Here is a 15,577-nt window from a genome sequence, read left to right on the forward strand (position 1 = left end):
AAGGAGATTATAGAAGACATTGAACAAAGCATTTTTAAACAATAAAAGTTCCAAAAATAAAAGCATAGAAAAAGGAGATCAAAGAGACACCATTTAGTCAGATACAAATAAAAAAATGAATTGGAAAAAAAACCAACCCTAAAGAATTAAGAGCCCTAACTTGCTTTCACACAAGCAAAAAGGGATTTGTGCAAATGAAAAGTAATGTTACTGGTCATTAAAGTGCCCATGMAAAGAGACAGATGAGGATGGCTACAGGGCTGGAAGGTAAAATGTTAATGAGCCTTGATACTACAGTAACTGTGGTTAAAAGCATGAATTACGGATAATTCCTACAGCCACATGGAAAACAGTGGAAGGATTTAAGAAAATTAGTATGGGAAAACTGGAAATCATTCTAGGAAAACTATGAAAAGAAGAAAAGTAGAAAAAACTTTTATGTGTAGTTTTAAATGGGCAAATTTTGAAGAAATTTGCCAAAAGCAAAAGACTRAAGTGTCTTAACAGATGAAAACAGCAAGTCAAACATTTTAAAACAGATTATTAAACAAATTACAAAAAAGTAGGTTTGGGAATCCCAACAGTAGGAAGGAAGGTTGTGAAAACTGTTGGTTATTTTGAACACAGCAGGTAAAAACAGGAGCTATGTAARAATCTAAAGGACAAATCTCGATCAGAAATGAACCTGTGTTTATGCTCTGCTGGGCTTGTGGTTTCTTTTGTGCCTTAATAGAAGCAGCAGAAAGTGAATTTTAGTTTTAAATTAAATATACAATACTATGTTGAAAACTGACAGTAGTTTCGGCAAGAGAATTTTATTTTAAAATGTAAATAGTATTGTGGGTACCAACATAACGTTTGTCAGTTTAAGGGATGTGGCCACTAGTGCATTGGTTCAACTAACTTTAATTAAAAGGTTTAATTTAAATATCTTTTTGCAAAACATATTACATTAGCATATCTAAAAGCCGTGACGGGATTGAAGGAATTAGATTTGTCTAGCTGAAACACAAGACTGAAAACATCAGCCTAATGGACAGGGGATATTTTCAAAGGTTATTATACAAATAGAGGAGAAAAAGTTTTTAAATGTCCATTTGAAAGAAGAAAGAAATGTATTGTAGAGACCATTACATTGTTTTGGGGGAAATGGAGATGAGTGGGGTGGTAGCACAAATAGCTCAGGAATTTGGTACTCATGGCTTGAAGAGYTTCCAGWGGAGGCCCAACTACTCCWGTTTCTCTTCCCTCACAGTCTGTCRTTATATTTTTACATTTAGCAAAGATTTTATTGACAAATAAGTGAAGCACCTGCTATTCTTCTATTCCTGAGAGCTCTCTTTGGTGGGGACTCTCCAAGGGCGGTCACAGGGCAGGGGAGGTGCTCAACTTCTTGGCATTTCTGACTGTGAGTGAGAGTAAGAAAGCAGGGACACTGCTCTAACTTGGCACCATCACACCCAGCTTCCCAGGGTTAAAATAGGTGAAATCTGTTGCCTTTCTCTAAGTCAGTGTGGGTGGCATTGGGTCACCTCATCCTGCACAGCAACTCTGTGACCTCTCAGCTGTGATGTGGCAGATACGGAAATGCTCCTGGGCATTGCACATCAGCTGGAAATGCTTGGAGCATGGTCTCAACCTACGTAGTGGTGCTCTGTAAAACAAGAAAAAGTGTACATATAATGGGCAAAAGCTGGATACACCAAAGGAACTTCCACTCAAAGAAGTTTGGTGCATTGCTTTTCACAAGCTTCTGAATGATTTTTCCAATTCAATTCCCACTCTGTGATTGGGAGGATGTGAGTTACCTGGGTGAGTAAAAAAGCTGGTGTACAAATACAAGCCTGCAGAAAATTCAGAGTCCTGGGGGTCAGTTATTCATCCTGACACTGAACAGACTTGTCTGATGTATAAGCTGTAGTTAGTGTGAGAAATTGGTGGACCAATTGTTGAAAAACATAAATACGGAAAAAAGATCTGGGTTCTGTGTTAAGAAAAGAAATTGAGCTATAAAAATAATTTGTGAAATAGATCAAAGGAATGGTATTGATGACAAACAAGACTGATTAAGCTGGCTGATTGAGCTCTATAGAGCTTGCTCTGTTAGTGGGTATCTGATCTGTGCTTGTGTTGTTTAATGTGCAGTGGTGTGTGACCAAGTAGAAGCAATTAACCACAAAGGTAAATTGCAAGATAAATTAAAAGTCTTAATTATTGGAACATAACGGATAAAATTAGACTTCATTTCTCTTTCATACCAAATGGCTTCCTTTGCCCAATCTACATCTCCTTTAGCACCTCCAGCTCTCTTCTTGCCTGAGCAATCCCTTGGAGACACATATGTCCACAAGATGGTACTAGGCTACCAGTACCCCTTCAGTGGCTGGYCAGTGAAGGCTGGTGAAATTGCTGCTGGTCAGGTGTCACTAGAGAAGCTCACTGAAAAAAATTTCATTAGTGTTGTTTCCAATGAGAGGCATTCAGGCCAAAAGACCAGTTTGATCGGGTTTTTTAAATGAAATAATATTCCAGTAGGAATCAGAGCAGATCATTGCTGTGACTGATGCTCTGCACACTCACACCTGTTTCATACCAGATAGCTTCATTATTACCTTTGGAGCCACTTCCAACCTAAACTAATAAACTAATTTAGGAAAGAGAAGAATGAGGCCAGGAATTACAGTAGCTTTATGAATATGTGTTTTGACACATTTAAAAAAGAGAAATTTGACCTAATGTATTATAAATACTTCATTTGCTTTAAGCAATTATTGTAATCTATCACATTGATGCAGCCAACACAAACATGCGCTACATTTCTCATACTAAAAATTGTTCAAAAAGGCTTGAATAAATTGTTAATACTCCATAAGCTGCTAGTGGAATAGCTCAATGATTAGCTCTTCTCCTCTTCACATGATTCAAATGCATTAATGACACTGCTGACTAATGACTTGCAAAATTTTTGTTAAAGATACAGTTGCATTTTAAAATGGTAGCCTAGTTCTTAAGTCAATGACATTTCAGGCTTTGAAACAGAAAAGCTTTATTACATTGGTTTAAGTAAAATTAGTACTTGATTTAATTTTTTTWAAAATGACACTCCATTATAATCATGTTTATTCTGTTGTGATGTTAGATTCAAATTACTCCGGAGAAATATCTTCTCATAATCTGATTACTGCAATACTTCTAATCCTGACTGTATGGACAAGGCTGCGGTGTTAATTAAAGATGGTGAACTGCTCGTGCAAATGGACTGATAAACAAGGCCCCTGATAGCTTGTAAAGAATTTGTCATTACTGATCAGACCGCATGTCCTTCGGCAGTAGAAAGAGTAAGCGGTCCCCGCGAATGGAGGTGCCCACCTTTAGGACACTTGGTTACTTGTTTCACTAATTTTAATACAATTAAATGAAGATGACCACATCAGTACAGTAATAATGAAATCCCTCAGTGGGAGATCTGAAGTAATGAAGAGGGAACACAATTTGTGACTCGAGGCCATTTAAAGGGGTCCGCGTGTTTAATTGGCTTAATAAAATTAACATCATGAATGAGGCTGTCATTGTAACAGGGCCACCGAGGGAGGCTCAGGACCTGAGGGCCTGACCCAATGTGGTCCAGCAGGGCCCAGGCCCGCCTATCCAGCGAGAGCTCCAGGGTGACCAGCGCGGCCTGAGAGCGCGCATCCCAGCGCGCCGGTGCCATCTGCGGGGCTTCCTTGCGCTGCCCGCGGGCGGCCGGGGGASGTGCCCCGCAGGTGTCCCTCGGGCGCTCCTCCGGGAGGCGCGATGCCAGCGGTGGCCCCGCTCTCCGGGGCCGAGCCGAGCTGGGCCCGCCCAGCGGGGCGCGTCACGGCGCGGCGGCGGCGCGGCGGGGCGGGGGCGGCGCCGGCCGCAGTCGGCACGGGGCGGGCAGCGAGCGGCGCGCCGGCTGCGCGCACCCCGCACACGGCGCGCTGCCACCGAGGGAGGGAGGGAGCGAGCGAGCACCATGTGCCGGCCAGCGCTCGCCCGGCTGCTGCTCCTCCAGCTGCTGCTGCTCAAGCTGCACCTCGGCAAAGGTGGGTCCGACGCGGCGCGGCCGCGCTCCCTCAGCGCCGGGTTCCCCCGGTTCCCCCGGTTCCCCCGGCCTCAGCGCTGCCGGGGCAGGGCGAGCGTCCTGCCGGCATGGGCACCCCGGGGTGTGCGGCCGCGGGCACCCGCTCGCTCCGGTGCCCTGCGCGGGGTTTGGGACCTGCAGAGGGTCGGGCACACTCGGGGGTTGCGACCTGCGAGGGTCGGGCACGCTCTTTAGCGGGCGGATGCAGCCCGACCGCTGGTGACAGGAGCTGCCACCTTTAATCCCTTTCATAGGGGATTTGTGCTTCATCAGAGCAGCGCGGCACCGAGTCTGCAAAGCAGATTTGCTCCGTTCTCCCCCCGCCCTCAACTTTAGTTGGGTCAGGTCCCTGTTCCCGGGACGGCGCCGGTGCCTGTTCCGCCCCGCGTCCCCAGGTGTTGGTGCGCTTTGCCCCGGTGACGGATGCGCAGGAGTTCCCAGCATCGCTGCGCTTTATAATTTTTCTTTGTCTGTTGTATTTCGGGTTTAACCATCTTCTATTCCCAGGCTCCTTTTCCCTCCGCCTTTAAAACAATACGGAGAAGCACRGGAATGTCCCCTTTTATCCCTGCACAAAGCAGCTTCGGGATCGCCGCCGTGCTCCCGCGGAGGCGCGTCTCCCCCAGCCCCGCACCGAGCCGCTGTGACCCCGCGAGCCCAGCCCCAGCCCCGCACCGAGCTGCTGTGCCCTAGCGAGCCCAGCCACAGCCCCCATCCTCGGCCGGCAGCGGCTCCCGGCGCTCTGCCCGGCGTGTCCGCGGCTCCGGCGGGCGGCGAGGCGGTCCCAGGATGCCCCGACCGCCCGGCCGTGGGAGCGCGCCCCGCTGACCCAGGCGCGGCCCCGTGTCTCGCAGGCGCCGTCAAGGAGTGCGAGGAGAATCAGTTCCAGTGCCGGAACGAGCGGTGCATCCCCGCCATCTGGAAATGCGACGAGGACGACGACTGCTCGGACAACAGCGACGAGGCGGATTGCCGTGAGTGTCCGTGCCCCGCACGGCGGGGCGGGGGGCCGGGAAGGGCGCGCTTCCCAGCGCTTCCCAGCTGCGCTGCGCCTCTTTTTTATGAATGAATGAATGAAGTCGCGCCGTCCCCGGCTGCGGCGCCGATTGGCTGCCGGGAGCAGCAGATCCGTGACGCGGCGCCGCGGGGCAGCGGCTCCTCGCTGCCGGCTCGGTCGTCCCGGCCCGACCGGGACACCCGGAGTGCGGCGCGGCAGCGCGAGTCCGGCGGCAGCGKTCACCTGGCAGCTCCCTGCCCTCCCTGTGCCAGCCTGCTCGCCTCCAGCAGTGTCCCTGCTCAGAGCGCCTAAAGAGAGCAGCGCAGGTTGTGTCCTCGGGGCAGCTGGGAGAGATGATAAACCCCGCTGGAGCCCGTGCTCAGGGCCAGTGACAGGTGCTCATGTAAAACTTCGTTTACTCATAATCATCCTACAGGATGTGGGGTGGGTCCGAGCCTTGTGTTTAAATATGTTTGCAGTCAGGGTGAGAAAGGAGATGAGTAAGTAGTACGGCATGGCTTGGCAGTGTCAGGCATGTAACACCGATTCCCTGGTAGTGAAAGGGAAGAGAGAGGAAAATCTGTGCTTTCAGTCCTGAGAAGATGGCACTCTTTCCTTCTCCTGTGGTGAGGCCCTSGTGCAGATCCGTGGAAGCTCGTAAACTCTCTGGTTTGTAGGGTTGTGCTGTTGTAACTTGGCTGTTACTTTGCTTACRCCTTCTGACAGCCTGGGAGAATTTGTCTCAGCCATGGAGCACAAAAAGCATTTGTGAAAGAAATTAYAGAGCCTAAGTCTTGAAGACAAGTGTCTTTCATTTGAAGTTTCAAATTGCAAATATTGTAACAAATACCACATCTCTTGAATTAACTCTGTAGAATAATAGCCACTGAATTCAGTGAGTGAACTCTTCAAACCCAGTGAATATATCAAGAAAAATAAGAGTCCCTGGTTACATGTTTTTTCCATATGTGACTATCCTGCTAACAGCTTCACCTGTAAGTCTGTGTCAGGTGATATTCAGCGTGAAGTCTAAGTAGATTAGTTTAAGGAGAACAGGGATTCCCAAACTYTTAAATTATAGCAAGATATTCTCCCTGAACACCCCATAACATTTATTTCTGATGCTGTTTTCATTCAGAGGACTCAACAGCCTAGCTTTGTGATCTGGGGAGTTAGCAGCATTAGTTAACTGAGATGCAGAAATAGATTTTATGGGAATTATAATGGCGCTATGTAGGGGCAGCTTAGCTTTGGAATGTTTCAGATTGCAAAAGACTTGGGGAATGCAGTGCTRACTGAGAACTACCTTGGACGTGTCTGTAGACATGACTGGGAGTGTTTTCTCAGAAGTGTCTGTGTTTCCCGAGAGAGACACTCATCTGTGGAAGCATTGGGAATCTCTGAGCAGGTACATCATGGTGTTCTTGAAGCCTTCTATTTAAAACCTCTGCAAGCTGTCATACAAAGGTTTGGTGAGCTGCAGGTCCTGTGGGCAGTGCTTTCGGAACTGCCTTTCAGAGGTTGGGATCGTGGCTGGAGGAGCATCTTGAACAGATTCTGCACCCTGATTCCACATTGAAGCGTAGGTTTGTGGCCTGAGCTCTTGCCCTGCAGGAGTGACTGGGTCGGTATCTGGGCTGCTTTTTTATCTTCTCCKTTTCCTTGTGCTCAGCCTTCTGAGCAGTGGGGCAGAAGAGAGAGTGTAGAACAACATGCTGTTGAACATCAGCTCAGTGTGAATTGTGCTGTGTTAGAATGCTTATTGCATCTGATTTAGGTTTATTTCWGAGAATTTTTATAGTTGCTGGGTTTGGGGGTGGTAAAAATATGTTCTTCACTTTAATCTGAATTTGGCATTTATTATTGATTGGGAATCAGACTACGGAAATTGCTCATGGACTGTTAATTTAGTTCATATATAGAGAGACTTTGCAGTTGCTTCTTCAAGCAGGCTGAAAGACAAAAATTGCATTTGTCATRCACATTTTTCTCACTTAAATTGTTCTGAACACTGTTTTATTTTGAAAATGCATGCTGCTTTTCAGCATATGGAATGTTTGGAGTTCTACTCACTGGGTGAAAAAATACRTTCCATGTGTTTTTGCTTCTAGATACCGCCTCTGTTATCACTGCTGTAATAAACAGATATTTATTTAAAACCTATTTTATGAACATATGCAATGGAAGAAACTGTTCTGGAAAACTCAGCATGCTGGAGTGGTGATGGAGAGGGRAATGAATATGCAGGTAGCCTGCTGGCAGTGAGTACTGATAAGGACCCTGATAACCTCTGTAATTACTTGATGATTCTTTTTCCCAGAGCTGATAATGTATTTATAATAGCTCATTGCTTCTTGTGTATATCCTCCCTTGTTAAAGAGACAGGATGGTCTTTATCTGTGGGAAGAATTGGTTTATCAAACCAATTCATTGTGCTAGGCTGCCTAATGCACTGTAAGATTTTGTAACAAAGAGTATCTKAAACAGTTTTGGGAAGAGTTGATTTGGTTTTTTTTGGCAGGGCTCTTTGGGCTTCCTACTAGAAAATCTCTTTGCAGAAGGCTGAAGTTTTATTTGTTTGTTTTTGTTTGTGTCCCCTGCTCTGTTATGTGTCCTGTGTCCGTCCCTGTCTCCTGCCATCCTCCCTGTCCCCAAGATTTGCTGACATAATTTTGTCTTTTTTGGAATTTTGGATTCTAAGGAGATTGTTTCGGTAATCAAACTGTATTGTGTCCTCGACATTTGCCTTCCACTGAGTAATCCTTCTCTGTTGTGGCTGGCAGTGCAACTTATCCACCACAGAACCATGTGTGAGTTAATAGGGCACACTGGACTTGAAGCATGAGAAGATTTCCAGTCCTAGACAAATCAGATTGGTCAGTACCAGTTTTTAAGGTTAAATTTATCCAAGACAGGGTTGTGTTTCTGGCATAGCAAAAGAACYGTAGCCGAGGAGGGAAGGAGACGGTGCTCATGTGTAGGCACATGACTTGTGGAGTGTTAACAAGAGAGAAGGAGACACTAATTTATGTGCATTGTAGAAATCTGTAAAAATAAAGCAGTAAACAAATTGCTTAAATATGAAGATGCCTTTTTGCTCTCATGTTCTYAGAAAGTTGCAGCATTTTGAGGAAAAGAAAATTAAAAGGGAGTAGAGCTGTTCCTCAAAATATTTCAGTGCATTTATGGAAAGGAAACTACACTCCTAACAGAAAAAAAACAGTGGAAGTTACGTTGTTCAAATTGCTGGGGAAATCAGGTMTTAAACTCTGGAATTAGACATTTTGTAGAGCTATTGCAAGAGTTTAAACCTATCTTAAAACTATTTGCTCTGCTCTATGCAAAATGATTTGCTTGGGCTYAGTCCAGTCTGCGTAGGCCTGGGACGACAAAAACCTGATCACACCTTACAGTTTGCAGTGCCACAATCTGCACTAAATGTGGTCCCATAATGAGGACAGGGCTGCAGGGCAGTTCTGAACATGATTTCTACAGATGTATTTTACTCCTTCCCTGTGATGCTTTTTCTTCTTCAGAAATTCTAGAAAGGCGAGACTGACTTTTATAACATATTTCAGACAATGTTTGCAGATACAGAGTCATCAAGGTTTTTTTGTAATGGTATAACACAAGTTTGTAAACATCAAAGCTACTTTTATAGTGGGAAAAATGTACATTTTCTGAGGCACAGCATTTTAGCAAAAGCACTCTTTGCTGAGGCACTCAGAATGTGGGATACTGACTTTTGTTCTGTGTCTCCCTCRAGAAAGCTGGAGACTTTAGAGCCACGTCAGGATTGGGATCCGTGTGCTGTGTGTCCAGGGTGCTGCTGCTGTGTGACACATAACCCAGAATGGAAAATCCTAGAGAGCTGCTTCAAGAGGGGAGTGGCCCTTGGAGGCTTTTTCCCCAGTTTTACAACTTTCTTCCTGCTTGCCACTGTAGCCAGCAGAAAACAAGGGAGAACCTGCAAACAATATATTTGACACAAAATAAGAGCTCTTACTTTGACAGTTGTGTTTGATTTTATTTTTCTGATATAAATAGGGCTSACATTGTCTTAACCCAGACCTGATTGTGAGTGAAAGAGACTGGAAGATCTCTGCTTAAATGTTTCACTGTTGTATAAATATTAAATGTGGCACAGATTATAGTTGCAAAAAGCAACCGGTAGCTTAACCAGTTTCCTAAAATGAAACGCAAGCTGCAAGATCACTTCAGCTTTGTAATACCTGCCTGCAGGGGGACACAGCCAAATGCAGAATTACTATTTCTTGTTTAACGCTCAGTTTTCCACCTTTCACTGGTATCCTTTCTGTGGTGTTGCTTGCTGGTGGGGACTGTTCATRGGGATATTTTATAGACAGGATGGAGGCTGCCTCAGGTATGAGATGAGGTCTGAAGGGAGTTACTGTTTCGAAGAATGTTCCTGTGTGTCCRGAATGCAGGGTAAACATGTGGCATCAGCAAACCTGCCCTGCCTCAGCCCTTGCCTGTCTTGTGGCCACAGTAGGTGACTGTGTAGCTCAGGMACATTTCCTTTGCATTTGGGAGGAAGGACTTCTGTTCTCCCGCTGGCTTTGGAGAGAGAGTCTGCAGAGTTTGACTCCTGCTGCTTGTGTGAAAGCCCAGGAGGCAGCCTCATGGTGTGCTTCTCAGCTCTGTTTTCACTGGAGCTGGAATCTGGGAATAAAAATATATATAAAAAAAACTATTTAAGAACTAAATTCTGGGTCCTGTGGAGAATTAAATATGATCTGGGTGCATTTGAAATGCAGGAGTGTAATGGTGTGCCACCCTTGCATGTTTTGGGATGTGACAAAATGGGACGAGGGACTCACAACTTCCACTTGTATTCTATAACTTTTTGTCCTCTGTCGTGCATTGCTCCAATTTTTCTTTGTGTTCTGTGTTGAGACAGTATTGTGTATGCTGAGTGATTGCTGCCTGCCACTCTGGAGAAGCCTGTGCACATCACCATGTGGAGTTTTACATTTCCTTGACATATGCATTGTCATATGCTCTTGATTATGTCAATGTTAGTTTAATTGCATTGTGTGGCCAGCTTGCATGCTTATCCCAAAACTGGAAGCACTGGGAATAGTGGTAYTGAGAAAAATAAAAGCTTGTTTGCTTGCTTCTGTGGCTGCTGCCCGACTGCCTTGGTCTGTACTGTGTTCCTGTTTGGCTCAAAAACAGTTTACTGATTTCTTGTCTTCACAGTGAATGTTGTTATTAATTTACCTTCATTTTTTCATTATATTCTTGTTATGTGCACTGAAAAAACTAACATGCATGTTTTTGAGGGCTGGATTATCTTCCCTGTGAGTGCAACCTGCTGCCACCTTTATGTAGAAAATCAGGTTTTAAGCATATGCCCTTCTCAATTTCCCAGTTTCCTGGCAAATTCTCTGGAAGAGTTTTATTTATGCAGTTTTATTTATTTGGCAGTTTAGATGCAGACTGCTTTCCAGGAAGTGGTGATTTTCTATCACTTCTGCTTATTGTCTGGGAAAGAAAGAGAGAACTGGAATGGGATCACTGAAAAGGCAGAAGAGAGAACTGGGGTATGTGGGAGAGGCACCAGGGGCATTATGGTTACAGRGTGAACTTGGTTTTATGGAGTGCTGCTGTGCTGCAAGGAAGCACAAGGGTTGCTCTAGATACAGTTACAGGAACAAACTGTGAGCTGAAAAGCTTTCCTGAGGTCAAGGAGAATACGAGGAGTGAATATAATTATTAAGTTCGAGAAGGAAATTATGAAAGTGCAGTSAAAACCAACATGACATGGTTTATTTATCAGAGTGCTCAGAGCTGTCATTTCAGAGGATACAAACATATTCTACGTTTTGAGCCAAGGTAGGCAAGCTTCATCCAGAGCATTTTAATGTATAAAGATAAAAAACCAAAGTGGTGGATGCCCTATCCCTGGCAGTGTGCAAGGATGGGGCTCTGAGCAGCCTGGTCTAATGGAAGGTGTCCCTGCCCATGGCAGGGGGTTTGGAACCAATGGTCTTTAAAAGTTCCTTCCAATCCAAACCATTCTGTGATTTTATGAAAAGACGATGTGGACCAGTTCTCTTTTGTCTGCAGTGTTTTGGATCCAGGATTAGCTCAAGATGTGATTTCTGTCTGGTTGATTTTAACAGTGGAAGATAYTTAGGATAATTTAATATTAATCAGAAAATGTTTAGAAATAAATGCAATTAGATAATTTAAATTAATGAGACCAGAGAAACCAAGTGTAATGTGTTGGTGAACGCATTTATCTGACACATGCAGACTAAGGGATTGCTAATGAYAGAAATAATGAGTTTTCTTGACTCCACTGTCCACCTAAACACTCTGTAACACCTGAAAATGTCTGATTATTACTGATTCCCTCAGCTGTTTCTAATACAGCAGACATCCAGCTTTTGTTTCTGCTGGTTTTTTCAATGTCATCAGCTTTTTTAATTCACGGACAAATCTACCATGTCTTCGGTATGTCTCAGACTGGGATATGTTAGGGATGCATTTGTGGTAGAATTGATGTGGTGTGAAGTTCTCCTGGTCCTTCTACTGATSACATTTTCTCTCTGCAGCTTTCCCATTTTCCTGCAGTTTTTCCCTGGTAATTTCAAAGATGTTTCCAAGCMTGTTGCTGCTCAGCTCTGTATCACTACATGCCTTATAAAAAGCTGTAAAATGTCTGTTTTTCTTGCTCTTTTYCTTTGCCCAGGAAAACAAATCAGTAAGGTGAGTTTGGGTGATGGGGATGAAGATTTGCTGCTCGTTTTCTTGTGCCCTTGGCAGAAAATGAGTCTGCCTGCTCTGGTGTGCTCTGCWCCCAGTACAGACAGCAGCTTCCAGCCAAAGGGAAATCCTCACTAGTTTATGGTGCGTGTGCAGAAAGTGTTGGAAAAGCTGAGTGTAATTTTTCTAGCTCTCTATTTTCCATTAAAATTATTAATATTTAGATACCCACAAGGGAGGGGAAAAGGGTAAAAGGCCCTGTGATAAAATTAATGCAGATTTTCTGCTCTGTGAAAAATTCTGTCTGAAATGCAAGTGATAAAACCTGATTAGACTTTAAAAGTTACAATRATACCATACGCTAGTTGAAAAATAAAATTAAACTCTTCCACRCTGAAATACTTCCAAAAGCCAGATTTTAACCTACAAGAAGCCAGAAGATWTTTTAAACAGGGATGTGAGCTCTGTCACTGATGGTGTCTCAGGRTGAGATACCCTGTTTCTTGCCATAGTAATGATGCCCTGGTAGACTGTGCTTCTGTTCCTGGCAAGGACCATGACAAWTTTTCCCCAGAGCTGAGGCAGATCTGGCAGCCCTGTGCCTTTCTCCTCGTGAAGAGGTGAATAAATGGTGTTAGGGCTCTTCTGCACTGGAGGGACTCGGTCATACAAGAGTCAGCAGCAGAGCCAAGAACAGGAATGAGGCCTCSTACCTACCAGTGCAGTGCTCAACACACAACTGCACTGCTCCTTGCACWGGTACCTGTTGGACAAGTGCAAGTGTTTCAGTTTTTCCTCCAGATTTCCTGGTTATTTTCAGCCTAAGCTAAGGCCTGGCAGTCAGTCTAACCTCACACCTAATGCCAAGAGCAAGTGTTAGAAACTATGAGAGAACAGGATTTACAGCTGGCTTAGAGCAAGGCTTACAAATCTTTGGGCTGCAGCCATGTAAAGTGAGTTYTATTGCCAATTTATTTTCCTTAGATGTTCTATTTCTGATACTTAAATATTATTAAATGCATTATTAATATTTATTAAATGCTTGAGAGCATGTGTGGCACTGTACCAGGACGGAGCAGTGAGGGACTCAGTTTCCATGGTAGCAAGAGCACAGTCCTGTACTTGCAGAACCAGAAGGGCTCTTTTTGGCAACTGCTCTCTGTGCTGTGATTACTTTTTCTTTTTAAAGATAGATATATAATTTAAAATCTAATTCATTAGTGCTGCAGAGTCTTGTCCATCCTGAGTGAGAATTTTGCTGCTGTAAGTTTCTTTATCTTTTTTTTTTTTTGAGTTCTAGCTTGGTTTCTGTAGCTTCTGTGCGTGTGATTTCTTTTACTTGTAAAATACTGAAAGGGGTAAAAGAGCATGTTTAAAATTCATTGTAATARATGGAAATTTGATTTTAATTTGAAATGTTATGTTGTTGTAGACTTCTTTCCCTTTTCAGGTAGCCTATTGCAGATTTATCAATTAAAATAATTGTTGACGAAACTGGTGTGTACAACTGATAGTAAACTCTTAACTGTACTAGTCCCCTCATTTAAAGAACTGCTCCAATTCCAGATTTTATCTTCATATTTTATTTTAACTGGCCTTGTTTCATATTTCTTTCATGCTTCCTTCCTAGAGATGTGCTGTGTAGTATGATGTACACTGAGGTGATATTTTGCTTCATTTTAAAGGGATCAAAATTTTCTTTTGATCCCAAGTCTTTGTCCTGCTGTGCGTTACCCAGTAGAGGTTTTCTGTCTGTCTTTGCTTTCCATGTATAAAGTTAATGTGATTAATTTCTTGGTGGTTTTTCAGGCTTTTTCTATTTTTGTTGCTCTAGGTGAGTAAGGTTGTAGGCATCTTTCCAGATGTGTTGCATGGATCTCCCATGATAGATATGAGCTGTTTAGCTTGCTGTTTGAGCAGTGATTGTATATCAGTAAACCTTGCTGGATTTGCTGGACGTGTTCCATCCAGATATAATGCTACTCTGTGAGATCCAGGGAGTAGTTAAGAGCATAAAAATCAGCAGCAGCAGGAGTAGTGAATAYACTTGCATGGAGAATAAGAATTTTGGGTGTTAACGTACAACTCTTCCTGTAGACTTTGTATCCTGAATCACGATTGCATCTATACAGCTCAGAGAAATGGCCCAGTTTCTTTGATAGCAAATGTCAGTGCTGACTGATATAGGCCARGAACTACACCTCCTGCCTCTGTAACTCACTGCTTCTATTCTTGTTTGTGTAGTTGTGTTACGCTCATTACACATTTGTCATCCGTGGCTGCTTAGCAGTTCAGCTTTCTAAGAACCTTCCCTGTACAAATGGACTAAATATTATCTCAGGGATGTGAAAACTGAGGCTTAGGGAACTTACCTACCCTCTGCACAAGGATGTAGAGTGGTTCAGCAACTCATTGTGGACATTAGTGACTCATGACAAAAATCCCCAATTTCTTTTTTCCTGGTCCATTATCATGTTGTTTTACAAAGATAATCATGTTCCTTGGATTAAATGATTGCTCAAGGCCTTAGCCTTTGCCATATACAGTTTGTAAAATACTTAGAAAAATCCCAGGATTGAGATAAATCACTGCTTCAGAATTTTAGTGCTGGGTCAAGTGCAAGAAATGCTTCAAATGGCTCACTTGTATTTAGTATCAGAGACACACCAAATACAGATGTTAGAGGAAGAGCATAATATTTTTGTGTTTCAAAATGGATTTTGTTTTTGTACATTCCATCATAACCTGAAGCATAGCCTGTGTGCAGACAGACATCACTGCAGCCACCTCTTCAGCTGGCCAAAAGTGCACGTTGTGAGGCTGCACTTGACAGACTTTTTGTTTCCTAAAGAGGCTCTTTCCATTCTGTGTGGGATCACTCTCTCCAAGCCTCCTTCACCTGCTGCCCACACCTTGCTGTTATCTGAGCACGAACTACKGAAGTAACTTATCACTTGTGCACCATAAATTATTTGTAACGTATCATTTTCTGGAGGGAACTAAGATAACKGAGAGAGTTTAATTTGCTATTGTTWATTTTATTGCTGCTATTCTTTTCCTTCTTCCTTTCCCATGTAGAACAACAAAGATACAAAGATGAGATTGCACAATTCTGAAGTTTGCACAAGGTGGGGTCAGTACGTGATTTAGGAGGGATAACCTATRTGGGAATTATTGTTTAGCAGGTGTTAAATAAGGACTTTCAGAGGGAAGCTCTGGACCAGTCTCTGCCAGGATCACACTGGTGTGTTGAAATTGCTTTACTTCAAGCTCTTTGCTGGGTGATTTCTGGTCCCCTTTTTCACAAAAGCTCTTTTAACACAGCAATCCGTCCTATTTCTTATAAAATAATGTGTATGTATGTTTGCCYAAGGTGCCAGTGCTTGTTGATGCCTGAAGTTAAATTAGGATTAAGGAGCTGYATTGACAGGTGCTGAAAAGAATCGTATCTGTCCAGTTCCTGACTGCAGGGTCTCTTACTGTGGCATGGCACTTCAAAGAGAGTGAGTGCAGAGCAGGGGAGAAATCCTGGGGGCGCCCTTTTCTAGAGGGAAATAATAAATAATATTTATCATTAATAAATAATAATGATAATATTTATCATTAATAAATACTTAATTTTCCACCATGGTTGTGGACAATGCCTGAGCAATATGGAACCTTTCCCAGGCTTGCACACAGCATCTCATTGCCTTGCTCTCCCTTCTAGTGTTTCTCCATGAGTTTGGCCATTAATTCTC

General features: G+C 43.7%; 1 protein-coding gene across 2 annotated transcripts in view; it reads left to right on the forward strand.

Annotated features, from left to right (window-relative positions):
- The first annotated feature begins 3,928 nt into the window (after positions 1 to 3,928).
- The window catches only part of LRP8 (LDL receptor related protein 8), a 170,996-nt gene continuing 159,347 nt past the window's right edge, over positions 3,929 to 15,577 (forward strand). For both annotated transcript variants that reach the window (XM_057367012.1, XM_057367013.1), the window contains exons 1-2: positions 3,929 to 4,067; positions 4,960 to 5,079. In XM_057367012.1, the coding sequence (XP_057222995.1) occupies positions 3,998 to 4,067; positions 4,960 to 5,079 (190 nt within the window). In that variant the 5' untranslated portion in view covers positions 3,929 to 3,997. The remainder of the gene's footprint in view (positions 4,068 to 4,959; positions 5,080 to 15,577) is intronic.

Source organism: Malurus melanocephalus, unplaced genomic scaffold (genome assembly GCF_030028575.1).
Source record: "Malurus melanocephalus ecotype Western Australia unplaced genomic scaffold, MMel_1.1 scaffold_74, whole genome shotgun sequence".
Classification (NCBI taxonomy): Eukaryota; Metazoa; Chordata; class Aves; order Passeriformes; family Maluridae; genus Malurus; species Malurus melanocephalus.